Source organism: Myotis nattereri (genome assembly GCF_964212035.1).
Source record: "Myotis nattereri genome assembly, chromosome: 10".
Classification (NCBI taxonomy): Eukaryota; Metazoa; Chordata; class Mammalia; order Chiroptera; family Vespertilionidae; genus Myotis; species Myotis nattereri.
The window spans coordinates 49019245-49041950 of record NC_138085.1 but is presented as its reverse complement, the minus strand read 5'-3'; the positions used below and the strand labels follow the sequence as shown (position 1 = coordinate 49041950).

The window sequence follows — 22706 nt, the reverse complement described above, 5'->3', positions numbered from 1 at the left end:
GCAGGCATTCAAATTAAATAGTTTAATCCATACATTTCTTTTTAAAAAAGGAAATGCTTAACAGAGTAAGAAAATTAAGGGGTTCCAGTTAAAATGGCAGCATAGGTAAATGCAGTACTCGAATTCTCTCACAACCACATCAAATTTACAAATAAACTATAGAACAACCATCATTCACAACAGCCTGAAATCTAGCTGAACATAAGTCCTACAACTAAGTACATAAAAAAACCACATCAAAACTAGTAGGGGAGGCAGAGACAGCGAACAGGCTGGCTCCACACCCATGTCCTTTCGATAAAAATTGTGAGGGATATCGCAGCTGCAGAGGTAACCCCTTGAGGAGCAAAGGTCCCAGCCCCACATTAGAACCACCCGCCCCCCCCCCCCCCACCAGCTTATGGTTCCAGTGCCAGAAAAAAAAGGCCCGATAACTTCTGGCTATAAAAACCAGAGTGGATTATGGCAGAGTATGACAGAGAACTGCTGGAGTCTCAGACATTCCTCTTAAAGGATCAGCACACAAACTTACTCAAACGAACTCCCTCTGGGCTCCAATACTAGGGAAACAGCTAGAAAGGCACCAGGGACATATGGGAGGAACTGAATTGTCTGGTATCAGGACAAGAGCTGGAGGGGCAGCTTTCTCCGGACCGAAGTCTTAGCAGAGGTCATTCATTTTTCCTTTAGTGAGCCCTCCCCTCAAGGAGCTGGCAAACAGGAGCCATATCTGAGTCTCCCTCAACCTGGCTCACACAGTTCACTCTGCCCTGCTGATTCCCTGAGACCACACCCCAACCAACTTTTGGTCCCATTCAAGCCATTCCCAGTGGCTTTTACATACAAAGGCCCTATTTTTTTTTTTTTTTTTCAGAGAGGAAGAGAGAGAGAGAGAGAGAGAGAGAGAGAAAAGAGAAACATTGATTGGTTTTCCCCTGCATGTGCCAGACTGAGAATTGAACTGTGATTTCCTGGTTCATAGGTTGACACTCAATCACAGAGCCACGCTATTTGGGCCAAAGGGCCCCTCTTGATTAATGATTCAAACGTTCCTAAAATCTCTCAAACAAGCACCATCTAGCTAGGCATACAGTGTACCTCTCACTAAGTGGCCTCAAGCCTGGCACTAGTAATATGGCCTCTCCTGAGCACCTCCAAGCCCAGCACAAGTAGCAACCATCGCAGATTGTTTACTAGCTCATTCCAGGTGGTCCCAGGCAGAACACAGATGGAGCTGACCTTGGCCTGCACCTTCCAGCAGGCCCCAAAGACAGCACACCTGCTGGAGAGCTTCAGGCCACATTGAAGGACCACCTACCCTCTTCCACAAAGGACACACAAAAGGGGAAGAACTCAGCAGGCACCAGAAACCTGATGAAGTAAATCCTGCTCTGTGAGGAAATCCCATGCACAGCTGATCCTCCACGGTGACCGTAGTTAGCCCTATGTCCAAATCATGTGATCCAGGAAGCTTTGCCACGGGACCCTATAGGGCATCTACTACATAAGGCCATTAATAAGCCCAGGAAGCATAGCAGCTCTACCTAATAACACAGAAACAAACACAGGGAGGCAGACAAAATGAACAGACAAAGAAATGTGTCCTAAATGAAAGAACAGGAAAAAACTCCAAAAAAGAACTAAATAAATAGAACTAAATAGAGACAAGCAATCTACTAGATACAGAGTTCAAAACGCTGGTTGTAAGAGTGAACAAAGGGGAAGAGTAGATGAACTTAGAGAGAACATCAACAAAGTAATAGGAAACATAAAAATGGAGATAAAACAGACCCAAACAGAAATAAAGAATTCATTAACGGAAATGTAGAATACATTATAGGGAATCAACAGTGGAGAAGATTAAGCATAGGATCAAATCAGAAATTTGAATGATAAGAAAGCAGAACACAATCAGAACAGAAAAAATTTTTTTTCCAAAAAAATGAGGATAGTAGAAGGAGCCTTGGGACAACTTCGGCGTTTCCATTACGGGGGTACCAAAAGGAGAAGAGAGAGAGAGCAAAGGATCAAGAAACTATGTAAAAAAAAAACTATGTGAAGGCTGAAAAAAATGGCGACCAGCAGGAAGGTAGTGAGGGAGAGAGTGTGAGAGCGCAAGGAAGTGATAGAGGAGTGTGTGGACGTGTGTGGTGTGTGTGTATTAGCTAGGGACAGTTAGATTCTGCAGGTCTTCTAAGGGGCTGCTAAACCGGGCAGTCTTAGGCAGCGGAGTCCCGCTCCCTGCGCGGACACTCCTGTGTGGCCAGCACAGGCACGGCAACCACGCCATCTTGGGAAACAGAGCTGCTTGAGACTAAGATCCTGGCCTCAGCACCACCCAGTTTGATCTCAGACGCATACCTGGACCCTGCAGCCACTGGGGACAGAGACCTGTGACCACAGCTACAGACCTGCGGACACCAAAAGTTCAGAAATCCCCGCCGGCAGATCCGTGAGTAACAGAGCCCATCCCCCCTACCCGCACGCTTGCGGGCAGCGCCAGAGTAACTAACTGATAGACCCACCCCTTGCCAGGGCCTCAGTGCTCCAGGAACTTTAGCCTGGAAGTGCGCGAGCACCTTGGAACTGATCCCGCATAGGGCCGGGTTCAGGAGCCCTGGGCTGGGAGCAATCACGCAAACACCGGATCTGGTACTGCTCGCACTGCCTGCTCCAGAAGCCCTGGGCTGGGAGCAAAGGAGCAAACCCCAGGAACTGATCCTATGCGCACTGCCGGCTTCTGAGCCCTGGGCTGGGAGCAAACGCGCGAACCCCAGGAACTGACCCTACGCGCACTGCCGGCTTCGGAGCCCTGGGCTGGGAGCAATCGCGGGAACACCAGGAATTTGTCCCTCGTAGCACAGGCCCAGGGACCCCGATTCTCTGGGCAGGAGGCAGCACCAAGCACCAGTGACTTGACTGTGTTTCTTATCACCTGCGCCTGAGATCCTGATTCCCTGTGCATTCATACTAAGAGCCAGTGACTCCAATTCCTGGTGCAAGGGCACACAGGGACCCCGATTCTCAAGGCAAGGTTGCGCAAAGCAACAGAGACTCTGATACTGGATTCTTAGGGAACCCTGACTCCTGGCGCACGCTAGGGGGCTCTGGTTTTCAACACGCTTCAGGGGGGTCTCTGTTCCAGCACGGTGCAGGCAGGGTCCCTGATTCTAAGGGCGTGTACAAGGCCACATTGAGCGCTGACAACACTGACTCTGAGCAAGCCTGGTTCCCACCAACCCAAAAAAACCACACATCTTAGTGTCAGAGCTCTTCAGTGACACTAGGGTGGTGGGAGGCTCCCACTGCACACGGCCCAGGCCCACGCAACTCGACGTTTGAACCATCGGGAGATCATCAGAATGACGAGACGACACAACACCCAGAGGAAAGACAATGAGGAGTCGCCAAGAAAGGAAATTAATGAAGTTGAAGCATGCAACATGACAAAAAAGAATTCAGAATAATGGTTGTACACTTCATTCACCGGATGGATGAGAAAATCAACAACCTATGCAAGAATCAGGAAGAAATGAAAAGTGATATCGCTACAATCAAAAACACCATGGAAAGTTTCAACAGCAGACTAGAAGAAGCAGAGGACCGAATTAGTGAGTTAGAAGATAAGGCAGAGAAACAAGCTCAATCTGAACAGCAACTGGAGAAAAAAATTAAAAAGCAGGAGGAGAGCCTAAGGGAGCTTCAGGACAACAGGAAATGAAGTAACATACACATAATAGGGCTGCAAGAAGGACAAGAAGAGCAGCAAGGATTAGAAAATCTATTTGAAGAAATAATGTCAGAAAACTTCCCAGATATGGGGAAGAAAAAAGTTACACAAGTACAGAGAGTGCCAGGCAAGATGAACCCCAAAAGACCCACACCAAGACATGTCATAATAACGATGGCAAATGTACAAGACAAAGAGAAAATCTTAAAGGCTGCAAGAGAGAAACAGAGTGTTACCTACAAAAGATCCCCCATCAGATTATCAAATGATTTCTCAACAGAAACACATCAGGCCAGAAAAGAATGGACAGAAATTTACAAAGTGATGCAAAGCAAAGGACTGAATCCAAGAATACTCTATCCAGCAAGGCTATCATTCAAAATTGAAGGGGAAATAAGAAGCTTCACAGACAAAAAAAAGGCTAAGGGAGTTTATCACCACCGAGCCAGCAATACAAGAAATGCTAAAGGGACTGGTGTAAAAAGAAGAACTAAAAAGCCCGGAAAGAAAACAGCCACAAAAAAATAGAAATGGCTACAAACAAGTACCTTTCAATAATAACTTTAAACGTAAACGGACTAAATGGTCCAATCAAAAGACATCGAGTGGCTGAATGGATAAGAAAACATGACCCATATATTTGTTGTCTACAAGAGACCCATCTCATTAGAAGGGACTCACACAGACTGAAAGTGAAGGGATGGAAAAATATCTTTCAGGCAAATGGAAATGGAAAAAAAGCTGGGGTAGCAATACCTATATCAGACAAAATAGACCTCAAAGTGAAGGCCATAACAAGAGATAAGGAAGGCCACTTCGTAATACTAAAGGGATCAATACAACAAGAAGATATAACCCTGATAAACATATATGCACCCAATGCAGGAGCACCCACATACATAAGAAAACTCCTGGAAGATATCAGGGGGGAGATCAACAACAATACAATCATAGTAGGGGACTTTAATACACCACTGACATCACTTGATAAATCCGCTAGACAAAAACTCAGCAATGAAACAGCAATCCTAAATGACTCACTAGATCATATGGACTTAATTGACATCTTCAGAACACTTCACCCCAAAGCCACAAAATATACGTTCTTCTCAAGTGCTCATGGGACATCTTCAAAAATAGACCACATATTGGGTCACAAAGTCTCCCCAAATTCAAGAAGATTGAAATCATACCAAGCATCTTCTCAGACCACGATGGCATAATATTAGAAATAAACTACAATAAAAACAACTCAAAATACTCAAACACTTGGAAGCTGAATAGCATGTTATTAAATATTGATTGGGTTACCAATGAGATCAAAGAAGACATTAAAAACATCGTGGAAACTAATGACAATGAAAACACAACAATCCAAAACCTTTGGGACACAATGAAAGCAGTCCTGAGAGGGAAGTTTATAGCTCTACAGGCCTATCTCAACAAACAAGAAAAAATGGTAGTAAATCATCTAAATCTACAGCTCAAAGAATTAGAAAGAGAGCAACAAAAAAAGCCCAGAGTGAGCAGAAGGAAGGAGATAATAAAGATTAGAGCAGAAATAAATGACATAGAGACCAAAAACTATGTGAAAAAATGAAGAACTTCCCTAACTTGGTGAAGAAAATAGACCTACAAGTACAGGAAGCAAGATAGTCCCTAACAAGATGAATCCAAAGAGGCTCACACCAAGAGAGAATCTTAAAAGCAGCAAGAGAAAAGCAGTTAGTTAGCTACAAAGGATCTCCCATAAGACTGTTAGTTGATTTCTAAACAGAAACTTTGCATGCCAGAAGGGAGTGTCAAGAAATATTCAAAGTGATGAAAAGCAAGGACCTACAACCAAGATCATGCTACCCAGGAAGGCTATCATTTAGAATCCAAGGCCTGCCGAAACCGGTTTGGCTCAGTGGATAGAGCGTCGGCCTGCGGACTGAGGGGTCCCGGGTTCGATTCCGGTCGGGGGCATGTACCTGGGTTGCGGGCATATCCCCAGTGGGGGATGTGCAGGAGGCAGCTGATGGATGTTTCTCTCTCATCGATGTTTCTAGCTCTCTGTCCCTCTTCCTTCCTCTCTGTAAAAAATCAATAAAATATATTTAAAAAAAAAAAAAATAGAATCCAAGGCCTGATAAAGAGCTTCCCAGACAAATGAAAACTAGAGTTCTTTACCACCAGTATTACAAGAAATGTTAGGGTCTGCTTTAAGAAGAAGAAAAATAAATAAAAAAATACAATTACTTTAAATGCAAATGGATTAAATACTCCAATCAAAAGACACATGGATGCTGAATGTATAACAAGGCCCTTACATATCAAGACACACATAGACTAAAAGTAAAGGGATGGAAAAGATATTTCATGAAAATAGAAACAAACAAAAAGCTGTGGTAGCAATACTCACACCAGACATAATAGGTCTAAAAAACAAAATAAAGCAGGAGAGAGACAGACTCACAGATACAAAGATTTTGGTGAGAGGGGTAAAAAAGGTGAAGGGTTTCAGAAGTACAGCGTAGGGAACATAGTAAATAACATTGTAAAAAATGTTTGATTTCAGATTGGTACTAGATTTATCACGGTGATCACTTAGCCAATTATATAATATCTAATCACTGGGCTGTATACCTGAAATTAATATAGTATTGTATGTCAACTCTAATTAAAAAAAAATTTTAATAAAAAAATGAATACAAAGTTTAAGTAAAATAAGATATTTTACTTATTTCATTGAAACTTAAATAAATATTGTCAATTTTTATAAACTTAGTGTAGATAAACTCCACAGGCTGGGCACTAAACAGCTATTTTCAGAAATGAGTGAAACAGGACTACTGCTTTGTGTATCGACACATAAGAGACCTGGAGAACATTATGCTAAGTGAAATAAGCCAGTCAGAGAAAGATAAGCAAAACAGAGCCAGACTCATAGAGAGCAGGCAGATAGCAGCACTGGGCGGGGCGGGGGGGGGGGGGGGGGGGACAGTGGAAGGATTCAACAAAAAAATGAGAGAAAACTGATGGACATGGACGAGAGTGTGGTGATTGCAGGGGTGGAGGTGGTAGAGGGCATAGAGGGGATAAAGGTGATAGAAAAATAAAATCAAAAATAAAATGTGAATGAATGAGGTAACTTTCTATACGCACTAATATGGAATGTTCTCTAAGAATGTTAAGTACTATAAGGAAAGGACAGAGAGTATAAATAGAATGCTACATTTGTATTTTAAGTGTGTGTGTGTGTGTATATATATATATGTGTGTATATGTGTGTGTGTGTGTGTGTGTGTGTGTATCTACCTATATCTATATGAATATGCTTACATTATATCTTGGTATCTTCTGAAGAAGTGTAGGAAACTAATAACATCTACCTTAGCAGGAGATAAAAATTGATGCTTTAAAGATCAGAGTAAAAGGGAGACTTTTCAACACCTACTGTGCCAAGAATATTTATTCATTATTCAAGAAAACATTTAAGATCTGCTACTTTAGAAGATATACATGGTTTCATCTTAATTAAGCACACTGTAGTAAAATGGTTGACTCTTTACTAAAAGAGGTCAAAGAATTACCATTCTGCACATAATCATGTTAAAAATCCTAAAAACAAGCTTTAATACTGTAAGGTTTTCCCCCTAAATATGTATTTAGTCTGTTATAATTTCAGACCCTTAAATTTTAAGAAAAATTAACAGCTTTTATCATCAATCCTCTGATTAGCTCAGATTTTATATGTTATAGAAAGACACTAGAAATCACTAGTCCTTGCCCACCCTGTGTGGCTTAGTTGTTGAGCCTTGGTCCATGAACCAAGAGGTCATGGTTCAATTCCCAGTCAAGGTACATGCCCAGGTTTCGGGCTCCATCCACACTAGGGGACATGCAGGTGGCAACCAATCGATGTTTCTCTCTCATCAATGTTTCTAAGTTGCTATCCCTCCCTCATCCTCTCTCTAAAAACCAGTAAAACATATGTTTTTAAAATGTACTAGTTGTAATAGTAATGTAGAAATCAAATATACTTTTCAGGCCCACATGAAAAATTTCTTAATATGATACTTTTTTGGAGGGAAGGGGAGAGACGCACAGGTGGAATTGAAGGGTGCATTATTTTCATATGCTATGAAGAATAACAAAAACAAAATATATCTAAATGGCAAAACAAATTATTGATTACCAAGTAGTACATGGAAACAAATTATTATTTCCCACAGTGCTCATCAAATAACCTCCAAAAATAGAAATTTTCTTAAAAAGGGAGAGAACATGTTTACAAGTAACATCTGAAGTAACTCTTAACTCCTGCTTAAGAATGAATGGCATACCACGAGTAGGGGAAGGTGAGTGGGAGCCACAGACATGGTTGGTAGTCTTCAAAGAAGTAAAGCTTCAAAGTTGTTATTATAATGCTACCTAAGAAATATGAAAATTGGAACTATTGGACTTACCAGGAAACTCTCCCTTTCGGCTGCTTTGACCAAATTCCTGAAGCTGAGCTTGTTGATTTATTTGTTCTTTCTGTAAATTTTCATACCAATGAGTTACTTCAGCCCTAAGATCTGCTACCTGGTCACTAGGATACATTTCAATAGTCATCTGAAATATGAGATGCAACCAATTTAAAAATACAAAAAGAACAGATATTTGAACTGGGAAATGTTATCAATTTGAAAACTAACATTATGCAACTACCTTATCAGGAAGTCCAGCTGGCTGACAGACAACTCTTAACGGCAGGGATTGTTTGTCACTCAATGCTTTCAAATGACTACTAATTCCAGTGCCTTCAATTTGCCACTGTCTGAGATGATATGCAAACCTAAAACACACAAAAACCACATATAAGAAGGATATCATTTCAAAACATTTTAGTATTACTGAAGTTTTTATTATTTCACAAAATGAAAAAGCCCACTAAAGGTTCTAATATATTCCAATTTAGTCTATCAATACCATTAAGTTTAATTTTTTTTCCCCAAAATAAAAGCACTAAGTTTAGGTTCATCATACTGAATTAAACTTAAATAGCAAGTTGTAATTCCTACATTCAGAAGGCGGGGGGGGGGGGGGGGGTACTAGAAATATTTTTTTCAGAGACAGAAGATTTTCTAGTAAATATACGTTAATCAGCCCAACAGAATTTTGTGGGCTTATTCCATGACTGCTAAAACTAAATTACGAAGACTAATATTTCAAAGGACACAGGCATCTAACATGACAATCTAAATATCTGTCAATTTTCCAAGTGATTTTTAGTAGTTGAAGACAGGATCCAGAGTACCTAAATTCAGATAAGAAAAAAATTATCAATATCTTACCTAATCATCAATTCTGGAACAGAAAGAGGGTAAGTAAGAGAATAAAATGGACTTTATTTCCTAGAAGCAGGCCAATGTCTGCCTTCTATTACTAAGCAAAAAATTAACCTTAGACAACATTTCTGGGCCCAATAATTCTTCGTTATGGGAGGAGGGGAGCTGTCTCATGCACTGTAGGATTTTTACTAGCATCCATAGTTTCTACCTGCTTACTACATGCCAATAGTAGCCCCTTCTCCCTTAAGCAATGATAATCAAAAATGTTTCCAGAAGTTACCTAATGTCCTCCAGGAAACATAATTGCTTCTGGTTGAGAACCACTGTTTTATATATAACCTTATCTTTAAAAAAAAAAAGGAAAAGAAGAAAAAAACCTTTAAAAGAGACACTTTTATTTGCTCTCTTAATATAAGGAATATATAAACACAATAATTACTTTATATTTTCATTCTATAAATGTTAGCAATTTTAAATAGTAGCACTGACAACATTAAGCACTTGAAACTGTACAATGATAATGCACAAAGATTCGCATGAAAATACCTAGATAAATCATTAAACTACCTCTTAGGTTTTTTTTGTTTCTGTGTGTTTTTTTTTAATATATTTTATTGATTTTTTACAGAGAGGAAGGGAGAGAGATAGAAAGTCAGAAACATCAATGAGAGAGAAACATTGATCAGCCGCCTCCTGCACATCCCCCACTGGGGATGTGCCCGCAACCCAGGCACACGCCCCTGACCAGAATCGAACCCAGGACCCCCCAGTCCGCAGGCCGACGCTCTATCCACTTAGCCAAACCGGTTTCGGCATCTCTTAGTTTTTTAAATATTCAATTGTTTCCTAGTTTCTCTTCTAGCCACCCATAAAATTAAATAACCTTAGTTTATTTTTAAATATGTTATTTATCTTACAACACTGTTAACATCGTATAAGGATTAAGGGTTTGAACCAACAGGCTCTTTTTATTTTGTTGTTTGTAGACACTACAGCACAGAGAAAATTTTGGAATATATGTATAGGGGTAGGCAAAACTAGGTTTACATTTTTAGTACATAAAGCACAGCTCCTTTTATTATTTATTAATTATTTCATTATTTTCCATACAAACAACTGTAAACCTAGTTTTGTCCACCCGGTATATATTTATATCATTAACAGTAACTATCTGATACTATTTTCTATAGTATTATCTTGTGTAACATATAAATTTTATGAGTATTTATTAATTTGAATACAACATCACATTTGCTTATTCTTATTTATTTTTAAAAGTGGTACAAGTTACCTGGCAGTGTTTAGTTTCTGTGCAAAAATCTTGAGTTCACTACACATTTTTTAAAACCACAAAGAATTATTTAAAAAGAATTTCCACAAATTTCAACCATAATCAAAGTAAAAATTTTGCAGTACCCAAATGTTTTAATCATAGAGTCATGTTATGTATAAGGAATGCCTAGAGGACCTTCATTGTTCATTATTTCCTGATATTTTAAATAAAAATGTCAATAAATGTCAACTGTATGGCATTTTCATTATCAAACTAAGCTCTGAAGTTGAAAGAAATGATTAACTTTAACAATTTTTTCCATCATATTTTTGTTGTTATTTTTCACCCAAGGATATTTTTTCCATTGATTGTTAAAGAGTGGAAGGGATGGAGGGAGGGGAAGAAAGAGAAAGAGATGGGGAAAGAAACATTGATATGAGAGAGATGTCAACTGGTTGCCTCCCCAACACACACCCACAGGGGTTGGGATTGAACCTGCAACCCAGGTACATGCTCTTGACTGGGAATCGAACTAGAGATCCTTTAGTGCATTGGCCGACACTTTAACCAGTGAGAAACACCGGCCAAGGCACAAAACAGTTCTTTATACTTTTACATTTACTCATGATTTCTACTACACAGAATTTCTTAATTAAAACTATCTACTCACCTTTCACTTCAGTCGATACATTCATAAGTGTTAATTTGCTTTATTTCTGTATTACACAGGGTATGTCTAAATTAATTATACAGATATTCATTAACAGAATTTTTTATCATGTTTCCATGGTAAATGGAAATTCAAAATTAAAATACTTTCTCCTAGTCCAGGAAGAAAAAAAAACAAAAAACAGCGAATGAAACAACCTCAACTTGGTTCAACTATGAGAGATTATTTGATCTCTTGGCGAGGGTTTTAGTGAAACCGTTTTTGGTAGTGTTTTGCCTTTTCAATCTTAGTAATACTTTGTTAGTGATGGAATTCTGACTAGAAATTCTTATTCATGCATACCTTCTCATAACCTAATGATTTTAAAGCTCTGCAATATTTACCAGGAATCTATATTGCCTATTGTACCACTATATGTTACATATTATGAACAAAAACTGCTTCTAATACTAGCACTTTCGTTTTTGGTAAGTTATGCTTTCTACCTGTCTCCCCCAAAAAACCCCTCTTTTAAGAATACTTTTGGACATGTCAGCAATAAAAAAGTCTGAAATTCATTCTAATTTGGTATAACAAAAATTACCTTCTCCTAAATGCTTCCAGATGTGTCTTCAGCATAAGAAGTCCTCTTTCTATAACAGTGAGACTTGAGTGTGATTCTTGTTCAAGACTGCTAGAAGCTATCATAAGACTCTCCATACACTTACTAATAAATTCTTGTTCCTTCTCCAAACCAGTTTTACCTGAAAATCAGATGTTTAGACATGTGAATCAATCTTATATTCTTGCTTTGCTATATAAAGAAAATTAACTGTAGCTAAACTAAGAATCTTCACATAAAAAACTATCTATTAGGGAATATTTCAAATAACTCACCATTAATATAATAGGAGTTAATATACTGGATAGCTGCTCGACTGACATCACCAGATTGTGCTCTTAAAGCAATGCCCCAAAATTGGTCCATACCACAAAGCTAAAAAAGAAAAATGTGACAACATCTATTTTGACGTAACTAATTTAAGAGTCATACATCAAAAAGTTTTAATATCCTATAACAGTGGTCGGCAAACTGCGGCTTGCGAGCCACATAGTCTTTACAACATCTACATGAAAAGCAGTACTATCTCAAAATTAGAGTATAACTACTTCTTAGATAAATCAGATCTGTCTGGTTGTCTGAAATCACAAACTGAAATTAATCATAGTACTATCAAAGTGAGAGTTAGAGCCAAAACATTAAATTTAAAAAAGAACACTATTCAAACAAGGATAGAAGAGTAGGAAGATACTATGAAAGCACTCTAGATATATTCTTTACCACATAAATTAACATCAGTTTTCTATGCCTTTGTCGCTATAACACAACTCAAACTTCTGAAGAAAAGTAATGAAAAATGTGAATGGATAATAATAAATGAAAACTATCATTAATAAGCTGGAATGTCCAATGAGGAAGACTTTCAAATAGTCTGTATCAGGAGAGTCTAGAAATAATGCATTCAACAAAACCCAGTAGCCAATCAATCAGGCAAATGGAACTCTAGAGATAAGACTAGCAACTTGTGAGAGTTTCAGCTAATAAACGGATTATATGACTCCTAGTCAAAGATGACTTAGATTCTATTCCATAATAGAGGTTAGCAACAGGAGCTCTGTAACTGCCCAAGAGCAACTAAAAGTTTTGGCCTCAACAAATGGCATTAAAATTAGATTTTAGACAAATCAACCTTCTAATTGATAAAACTACTTGATAATATTACCTGGGAGTGTTTAGAGGATTAAAAGAACACTCAAATAGAATCTTCTCTATTAATCCAAGAATGTGCAACAAGTTCATTAAGCACAACCAAGATTATCATTGGTAATGAAAAGTCATCAAATTTGCTTTATAAAACTTTTATTCTAAAACCTAAGAATAAAAGTCTTCATAGTAAATTCAATGCTTGACAAATTATGTAACATAATTCAGTAATCTAATTTGAGAAATAAAAACAAAAATTCCACAAGCTGACCTAATAAAATGACAAGTCTAAATCCTTACCTCAGAGTTTGAACCACCATCATAGGCACTGGTAGCCAATCGAGCCAAGTTACATAGATGCTGAAACAGGTTTAAGCCAGTCATGCTAATCGTTTCAGGTTTTAGCTGGGGCATCTTAAAAAAAATTTTTTTAAGCTGGTTTAGTGTGGTGAATTAACATTTTATTTTATTGGATATAACTTAAGAGATTTAAATTAAACTTGATTTTACTGAAAATATTATAGAAAGAAATGTAGCAGCTCAGATTTTCACTGATAATTTTAAAAATTAAAATAGATAATTTAATGAAAATTTTATTCAGGTCATAATTAAAACATCTCTCAATTGTTTCTATTTTTATACCGAACACAGCCTCAAATCAGAGAAAACAAATAAAAACTTTTTATCATTTAAATTTTATCATTTTTTGTATACATAGTCCATGCACATTTATGAGATGTGTAGCTACATGTATAAGTTTGTGTGTAAGTCACAGACTGAAATTAAGATAGTGAGGGTCTATTTGTAGCTTTGCTTTAGAACTACTAAGTGACTTAATTTACATATACTCATTCACATTTACTCAATTCTACCACAAAGATCATGTGAGAGTTTGCAGAGAGCCTTTACAATCTCAAAAGCATACAAATAATTTTAAAAGTCTATTTCTGTGTTATTATCAATGTCCTCAAAATTCAAATGGAAAATTAACACCTGAACCAATTGCTGCATCTGATAAAGGAGAACAAAAACTAGATAGAATGTCATTATTATCATTATAGCAATTCCTGCCTTGCCAGGGATCTACATCTACATAAATTTTGGTTTACATCTGCTAGAAGATTGGCTGAACCCACACCTATTTAACTAAGGAAGAGTCACAGAACACAACTTTACACTTGTGGGTGTGGATACACTCCTGAAAATGTAACTACAATGTTATTATTTTAAAAATAAAAGACTCCCCACATTTCTTATAAGTATTTGCCTGAATTAATACTCAACATTAATTAGCATAAATACTTTAGTTAAGAAACAGAATATTTTTGTAAATAAAAACTAAATATTCATTTTGATATAAACACTAGAAGACAAAATGAAATGGAATCCACTGTGTTGAAGACTCTTGATATTATGTGAAAATCTAAGTGGCAAAAACTATATAAGAGCTGCTGAAAAACAGCACATTTACCTTTTTTTTAAAAAAAAGTGTTAAAAGATGAAAAATTAACATTACAGAGTTTAAGAGATAAAAAGGAGATATGGAAAAACAATATAAACAATAAAACTGTCAAGAAATAAAATTACCTTCTCTAGGAAAAGATGTTTGTAGGTTTCCATTCCCATAGCATGTTGATCTTTACTTCGAACTTGATTTAAAAACCAATGGAGTGCATCATCATAACACTCAGAATCTTCTACTAAACAATGCCATAAAATGTCAACTTGCTCTAAACTTAACCCTAGATAAAAATTACAAATTTTGAATCATGAAACATACAATGCCTCGATCCTAATTCAATGTATAAGAAGCACCAATATATCAAAAAATAGATTTTTTATAGCCTTTTATAAATATTATTCTGTAAAAGATTTCACATAATTATGCTTTCAAATGTAGTTAAATATAACCTATATATAAATTATCTAAAAACATACAACTTATATAATATCCTAGAAGAGTCATTTGGTCTGGAAAATCATTCTTCCTAAAGTATGAACATATTACTGTATTAAAGTACACATAATTAAAGGAAAATAACCCCAAAAGTTGAGGAGTCAGTTCTAAGGTTTAAGCATTAAGAACAGAGTGGATACCATGTTCAAAGCTCATTCTATGCACACAGGAGGTAAACAATGCATGCTAATAAGCATTATTTTTGTGAACTGTGAAAAAAAGGATCCTTGTGATAAAGCAAAATGGAACTGCCTGCCTAAAACAGAGAACAACAACACATCAGGGGATACAATCAGCTGGGAAGCCAAAGTAATGAGATGAAATCTGTATGATACTTTGACCCAAGTATTAAATGATTCCAAAGTGTGACAGAAGGAAGTCAGAGAATTAATCAAAAAGAAGACAAGGCATTAAAGGCAATCTGAAGACTGAATATGGATGAGACAATCTAAAGGGATAGAAATAAAAGCATCACATGGATTTCTAAAGTATATCATAAGGGGTTCCAAAGCCTGGGACTGCCCCCCAGAATCAGAAGTGATATGAAGTTATGACAGAATCATAAGAAACCTCTTTCTTGGAAAAAATAGGTGAGATCTAGAAAATGGAGGCAGGGGGGAAGAAACCCTCAGAAAATATTTACCAAGAAGCAATACCAGTCTAAAGAGTTTAAGCAGAAAAACAGTATCCTAGGGTCTCCAGTCCAAGCCAGCCAAACGATCTTGCCACGCCTCCCACCAAGACTTCATCAAAATGCAACACGCTATGGAAACCATGATGTTCATGTTTCATAAATTTGCTAGTGATAAAGGCTAGTGATAAAGGAGGACCTGAGAATACTCATGGAAAAGGAGTTCCCTGGACTTTTGGAAAATCAAAAAGAATCTCTGACCGTAGACAAAATAATGAAGGACCTGGACGAGTGCCAAGACAGCAGAGTGGGCTTCCAGAACTTCTATAAGCTAACTGTCAAGCTCACCACAGCATGCAATGACATTTGTAATACACATGAAGCAGAAGGAAAGGAAGTAGGCAGCACTGAGCAGTTACTTCCACCCTGATAACAGTTCTCCCAATGAGTTGCTTAAGAAATAAGTGCCCCACAGTTCCCCCTGTATGAAATTTCATGAGCAGATTGGGACCCTTAACAAATATACAAATACCCTACCTAGTCTGGCTCAGAGGATAGAGCACTGGCATTCAGACTGAAGGGCCATGGGATGATTCTGGTCAAGGGCACATACCTCAGTTGAAGGCTCTATCCCCAGTCCCGGTTGGGGCATAGGCAGGGCAGAGCCAATCTATGTGTTTCTCTCACATTGATGTTTCTATCTATCTCTCCCCCTCCCTTCCACTCTCTCTAAAAATCAATGGAAAAATATCCTCAGGTGAGGATTAACGATGTGTGTGTGTGTGTGTGTGTGTGTGTGTGTGTGTGTAAAATCCCAGCCCATTCAACAGGAGAAAGAATGCCACATGGTCTCACTCATTTATGGATAATTAAGACCATTATAAACTGATGAACAAAAATAGATACAGAGGCAGAGGAACATCAGACTAAACTATAGCAGGAAGTCCAGGGAGGGTTTGGGGGGGGGGGGGAGGAATGGAGGGTAAGAGATCAACCGAAGGACTTGTATGCATGCATGTAAGCATAACCAATAGACACAAGACACTGGGGGGTAGGGGAGGCCAGGGAAAGGTCAAGGGGAGAAGAAAAAAGGAGACATATGTAATACTCTTTGTAATACTTTAAGCAAAAAAATTAATAAATAAATAAAATAAAGCCAGATAAGCTTTTGATTTTTATATTGCTTGTATCCCCTTGCCCTCAAACAAGCTTCTTTCATAGTAAAAAACAAATAATCAGTATCCTATCAGTGTCTCACAGAAATAGTTAATGTTCGCCCTAACCGGTTTGGCTCAGTGGATAGAGCGTCGGCCTGCGGACTCAAGGGTCCAGGGTTCGATTCCGGCCAAGGGCATGTACCTTGGTTGCGGGCACATACCCAGTAGGGAGTGTGCAGGAGGCAGCTGATCGATGTTTCTCTCTCATCAATGTTTCTAACTCTCTATCCCTCTCCCTTCCTCTCTGTAAAAATCAATAAAATATATTTTTTTAAAAATAGTTAATGTTCAAAATATTTGTTCTAAGAACAAATTGTGCCTCTGGGAGTCACCATAAAACTAGAAACAACCTTTAGGGTATATAATAACTTAAAACATTAATTAAGGAGAGAAATAAGTGAAGAAAATAGATAACAAGCCTAAAAAATAGTACCCCGGTAAATTATAAATTAAATGATAAATCAGAGGTGTATTTATAAATGGCTCAATCACCAATCCACATTCAATAGGCAATGCTTTGTTATTGCTTTAAGTTTTTAAAAAAGATATTTGTTGATATATTAATAATCAGTATTAACCTGCTGAATATAACTTTGGAGTGATCATATTATACCTGACAGGAACTATACCAGTAAAAGTACAATTATGATCTGGGAGAAGTGAAATTTTCAACTTGATTCTATCTGGACAGTAGCTATAATACACAAAGAATTTATACTGTGCTTACTGTGATGGGAGCAGCAAAATAAATAATTCATTATTCAAATAGAAGAGTGGTTAACATTTTCCCATGAATCTATTTTAAGCCAACATGAAACTTAGTGGGCATGTGAAATTATTTATGCTGATAATATTTGTTTTGGCTTGACTTCTCCATGAGTAAGACAGGGTTTTTACATTTTATATTACTTATTTCCTGTATGTTACCTATAATAATGGATATGATAAATGACCCTGTAACATGAGACAAGGTTTCCTATAAAAAACAGGAGTCTTCATTTTGAAATCTGTTGGTATAACAATGTCAGTGGGATTTGTTACAAATAACTCAACTCGAAAAAATTAGAGACTGAAACAGTAAAATAAACACACGGTGCATCTCGAGCACAGATATGGACTTAAAAAGAGTGATGACACCTCTCAGGCTAGTAAGACACTTATCCGTTTGACTATACTAACAGTTTAAGAAAGAGAATGTCCTCACAAATGAGGTTTACTGATGTGAACACACATAAAGAGTGTGGGGAGTGAGAGACAACATAATCAGTCTAGTAAGAGAAGCAGCTCTGGCAATCAATCAATCAATTAATCCATCTTCCTTCTCTCTTGTGAGAACAGTTAGCATGCAGATTTGGACATGGTTGACACTCTTAATACACCTGACCAATCTCTTATTTTTTAAAGGTTAACTGTTAATGAAATAGAGTTTGAGATTAATCTAAATAAAAGTAGGGTCTCTAAATGTTTCTTTCTATTACCTATGAAACTAAGCAATTTTGGGTAAGATTAGCTCTGATAATAATATGTAGACGGTATCTGTTTCCAGCTGTGGTGATAGGAAGATTCTATAACCAAAGGTAATAAAAGATGCAATCACCCTAACATGATATGTTCTTGATATGAGTCATTTATCCATTGAAAAACTGGCATTTTCAGAGACTAAAGTAAGAATGTGTCAGGCTCATGCTCATATTGCCATATACACTGAGAAGACATTCATTATTGAGAATAATCTAGTGACTAAAGAAATCAAAATGCATCAGTATATTTCACTGGACTCTTCTCACTACAGATCTAAAAAATGATTAAAATACTGATTTAAAAACTTACTGAAGTGATCAGGTGATCCCAGGGTTGAAAACACACAAGTCAAGAACTGAAGTCGGACTTGAACTTCAGCACTGTGGCTATACCTACATATAAAAAGTCATTAAAATAATTAACCCTATTTCTTAATTACTTTTAAAGATTTAATGACCCTAATCTTAAATTATACAAAGAAGTAAAATTCATTTTCATAATTACTAAATATTTTTATTACATAACTTTGGTTACACAAAAGGTCATACAGTCAAATGTTATGTTTGAGATTTATGTTATTTAATAAATTATAAAAATCTCTAAACTATTAGAAAATGTACTTTCAAATTAGATGATCAGAAAGTACATAAGAACCCAACAGTGGAACAAATACATTTTGAAATTATGCAACATGCACATAAATTACAAGTTAAAAAAAAACTATTCTAGAAATTGCATGTTTCATTATCACTGTCCTTCCAATGATACCACCTTATTCCTTAAACAAGAAATGCTAGTAAAATGTCAATTCCATAAATCAAGTTCTTGAGGAATTCGGCTGATACACAACTGACATTTTTGAATGTTATTTCAAATCTAAATAACTATAATTCATGTGTAAAAAATTCAATTGTTAATTTAAGAATTGCTTTGGAAGCTTATTAAGTAGGTAATTTTGCATGGTTTTCTGGGAATTCAGTTTGTAGGCATTTGAAAATAAACAGCTTTTTAAAAATGCTGGATGAGCCCTAACCAGTTTGGCTCAGTGGATGGAGCATTGGCCTGCGGACTGAGGGGTCCCGGGTTCGATTCAGGTCAAGGGCGTGTGCCTTGGTTGCGGGCACATCCCCAGTGGGAGGTGTGCAGGAGGCAACTGATAGATGTTTCTCTCTCATCGATGTTTCTAGCTCTCTATCCCTCTCCCTTCCTCTCTGTAAAAAAAAATCAATTAAATATATTTTTTAAAAATGCTGGATGAGGAAACGTAAGAGGTGGTCTGAAGAGCTATAGACAGAGGGCCAGATTATAGCCAGCCTGAATGTCAGATAGAAGAGGTTGGTATTGAAATGGGTGGAAGTCACTGAACGATATTGGGGGGAGAAAAAGTTAATGATCAGGTTTTTATTTTAGGATTCCTTTAGCAACCCTGTGAACTGCACACTGAACAAAGTGATATCACAAAATTCTAGTACTACAAGCACCTGAGCACTCAACCAATGAAACTGAGCACTCAATCAATGAAACAAAGTCCATGAGTTCTTATCTCTATGTTACAAAACAAAAGTCTGATTGTAGATGAAATGCCCAAATTACTTTGCCAACAAAAGGCAGCAACCAGCCTGAGCCCTGATCCACAATCCAGTTTACAGAGTCAGAGCCTCTTAAATCAATTTCCAATAATCTTTAAGTAAGTACAGATTTTTTTAAGTTTCCCCAAATTAGTTTAAAAAATTTCATTAAATTCATTGTTACATTTTAAAGTTAAAGTTTTTCTACAGATTGAGTTTGCTGGATATAGCTTTACTAAATTGTCTCATTAATACTGGCCAAAAAAAAAAAGAGAGAAGAGGGGGAACACTGCTTCATTATTGTTGCAGTGCCCTTTGTAAAGATGAAAGTACATGTGGCAAAGTGGCTGGAGTGGGGGAGGTTGGAATATAATAAACCACTCACAGACTAAAATGCTATCTAAATAGAATTCAAGGACAGCTATTAATAGTTTCTCACCCTTTTCTAATAGGACACATTTTGTAGCAGAGGCCTTGAAGTACTCTGAGACTAAGTCTGAAGAACCTTGATCACAGACATAAAAGGTGAAGAAAGTCCTGTTCTTTACAAATTGCTTGAATACTTTATTTATTGAATACTTTCTTCCCTATACTCGCAAATCAGAGTGAGACCCATAACCCTAGGAAGCATGGATCCAGTCCATCACCCATTCTTCAGTTTCCACAGAACCATTGACTCTATCTACACTTCTGTAACACAATGAACAAGTAGAAAATAATGTGCTAGGAACTCAGTATGCTTTACCAAAGAGGAGCAAATATAAAACTGTTTTATAGCCTGAAGGAACAAAGGAGTTATACTGAAATAGTACAGACGACGTCTCTCTGCTCTAAGGTTTTATTCTCTAAAAATGCCAGGCAACAAAGCTGATTGGATGATTGGAAAGATGCTCTGGTGTACCTACGGAAATATGAAACTCATCTCCAAAGAGCACTATTCCTCTACTTTTTTTTTATCACAGAATCAATGCTTGTATGAGGCTCCACCTCTGGTTCTACTAACAAAGTGACAACCCTGTAGACAATGCTGTAAACAACCAAGTTTCAGACCTATATTTATTTTTTGTCACTTAATGTTGGGACTTTCACTTTTTTAGGGTAATTCATCTGTTTTCCACTTCCCTCTCTTAAGCACCCCATCCCTTCTTTTTAAGCCCACAGGCTGTGGTTGTGGTAGGAGCTCTTTTGTAACTTAAGGTATATTTCTCTTCTGATAGGTAACTTGAATTCTCTCTCTCCTGAAAATGCTGAGGATGTGGGTCACATGTGATTTAATTTCTGCTCCTTTTTTATCTTATAGATTTTATAGAGGATGTATGGAGATGCTCACATTCAGGCCATAATTATCCTTGACCTCTTCTTCAAGAAGAAAAATTAAAGGAGAACACAGACTATGAAGAACACTTAGAATTTTTTTTTAAATATATTTTATTGGTATTTTACAGAGAGGAAGGGAGAGGGATAGAGAGTTAGAAACATCGATGAAAGAAACATCGATCAGCTGCCTCCTGCACACTCCCCACTGGGGATATGCCCGCAACCAAGGTACATGCCCTTGACCGGAATCGAACCTGGGACCCTTGAGTCCGCAGGCCGACGCTCTACCTGCTGAGCCAAACCGGTTAGGGCAACACTTAGAATTTTAATAGGATTTAACGAGACTGCATCTTGCGTAGTGGTAACTTTATAAGCAAAACTATGGAATAGAGTAAATTTAGGGAAATATCTAAAAAATAATTTGATAGGCTTGTAGAATAGGATACCTTAAGAAATCATTGAGCCAAAGCCGGTTTGGCTCAGCGGATAGAGCGTCGGCCTGCGGACTGAAGGGTCCCGGGTTTGATTCCGGTCAACGGCATGTACCTGGGTTGCGGGCACTTCCCCAGTGGGGGATGTGTAGGAGGCAGCTGATCGATGTTTCTCTCTCATCGATGTTTCTAACTCTCTATCTCTCTCCCTTCCTCTCTGTAAAAAAATCAATAAAATATATTAAAAAAAAAAAAAAAGAAATCATTGAACAATAAAATAGGAAATGCTGGCTGAGTTTAGATTTTAGAGGGCCCAGAAAGTAGGCTGTAAAAAACTGGTATTTATTTTTTATGCAGGGGAAAATCTACATGGGCTAAGGCACAAGTTTCTTGTTTGCTTTAGCAAGGTAATCACAATTTATAGATACTCTACTATGTGCCAGATATTACTTACTAAATTATTTTATTTACTCCTTACAAAAATTCATAAGGTAAGTAAATGAAATTTATTAGAGAAGGAAACAACTGAAATAAGGCCAAAGCAAGAGATTCGTAATCTAAATACATGTCTGTATGGTTTTTAAAACTCATGAGCTTTCCAACAATATCATACTGACTTCCTAATTTAATAAAGATAAGAAATTAACAATCACAGGGGCAGATTTAGGCAAGAAGACTGATCCAGAGGTTGGTTAAAAGAACTGGAACAGTGTTTGTGGTAATATCAACTTGTGAAAAGATATGAAATATATTTTAGCATTAAGGTAACTAGAGATTGATGACAGTACAAGGGAACACTCAAGAACAGGAATTACAGAAAACAGACTGTTTCCTTGTTCATAAAATGTGTGTTTATAAAATGAATTATAGAAACCCTGGCTACACTATTTTATTTTTCTGGCTCCACTATTTATAAAATGTGTGACCTTGGGCAAGTTATTTACCTCAGAGCTTAAATGTTTTTATTTTTAAAATGCAACTACCTACCTCAAAAGGGTTGTTATATATCTTGAAGTTAATACTTATTACTTAAATAACATCTAGCACACAATATCAATGAACACTAGCTATTTTTATCAACATCATCATCATCATTATTCATGTTTGGAAATAAAAGAATCCCAAAAAAATCCATATGTGGAAAAAAATAAGTAAATTTATTTTTGAAGGTGGATAAGTATGTATGCTTTAAAGGTCTGTGACTTTTCTGAACACTTTTCCAGTCAACTCAGCTTCCATCTATGTGGAAGTTTTCTGTGTGTATATCTTCTCAGAAAATACTGTGCTATTTCTCAGATTTACTAATATGCTGATATTAACAACGAGTTG

At 37.1% G+C, this 22706-nt stretch overlaps 1 protein-coding gene and 1 pseudogene across 4 annotated transcripts in view; one reads left to right on the top strand and one right to left on the bottom strand.

Annotated features, from left to right (window-relative positions):
- The window catches only part of USP34 (ubiquitin specific peptidase 34), a 241144-nt gene that overhangs the window by 118695 nt on the left and 99743 nt on the right, over positions 1–22706 (bottom strand). For 2 of the 3 annotated variants that reach the window (XM_081100602.1, XM_081100603.1), the window contains exons 21-27: positions 18371–18453; positions 14323–14477; positions 13036–13149; positions 11868–11967; positions 11575–11734; positions 8426–8552; positions 8182–8329 (exon numbers count right to left, since the gene is read on the bottom strand). In XM_081100602.1, coding sequence (XP_080956728.1) covers positions 8182–8329; positions 8426–8552; positions 11575–11734; positions 11868–11967; positions 13036–13149; positions 14323–14477; positions 18371–18453 — 887 coding nt within the window. The remainder of the gene's footprint in view (positions 1–8181; positions 8330–8425; positions 8553–11574; positions 11735–11867; positions 11968–13035; positions 13150–14322; positions 14478–18370; positions 18454–22706) is intronic. The other variant, XM_081100604.1, reaches the window with a different exon arrangement.
- LOC308526354 (protein S100-A10-like) lies at positions 15446–15724 on the top strand (annotated as a pseudogene). Its single transcript has one exon. The product of its transcript is annotated as a protein S100-A10-like (transcript).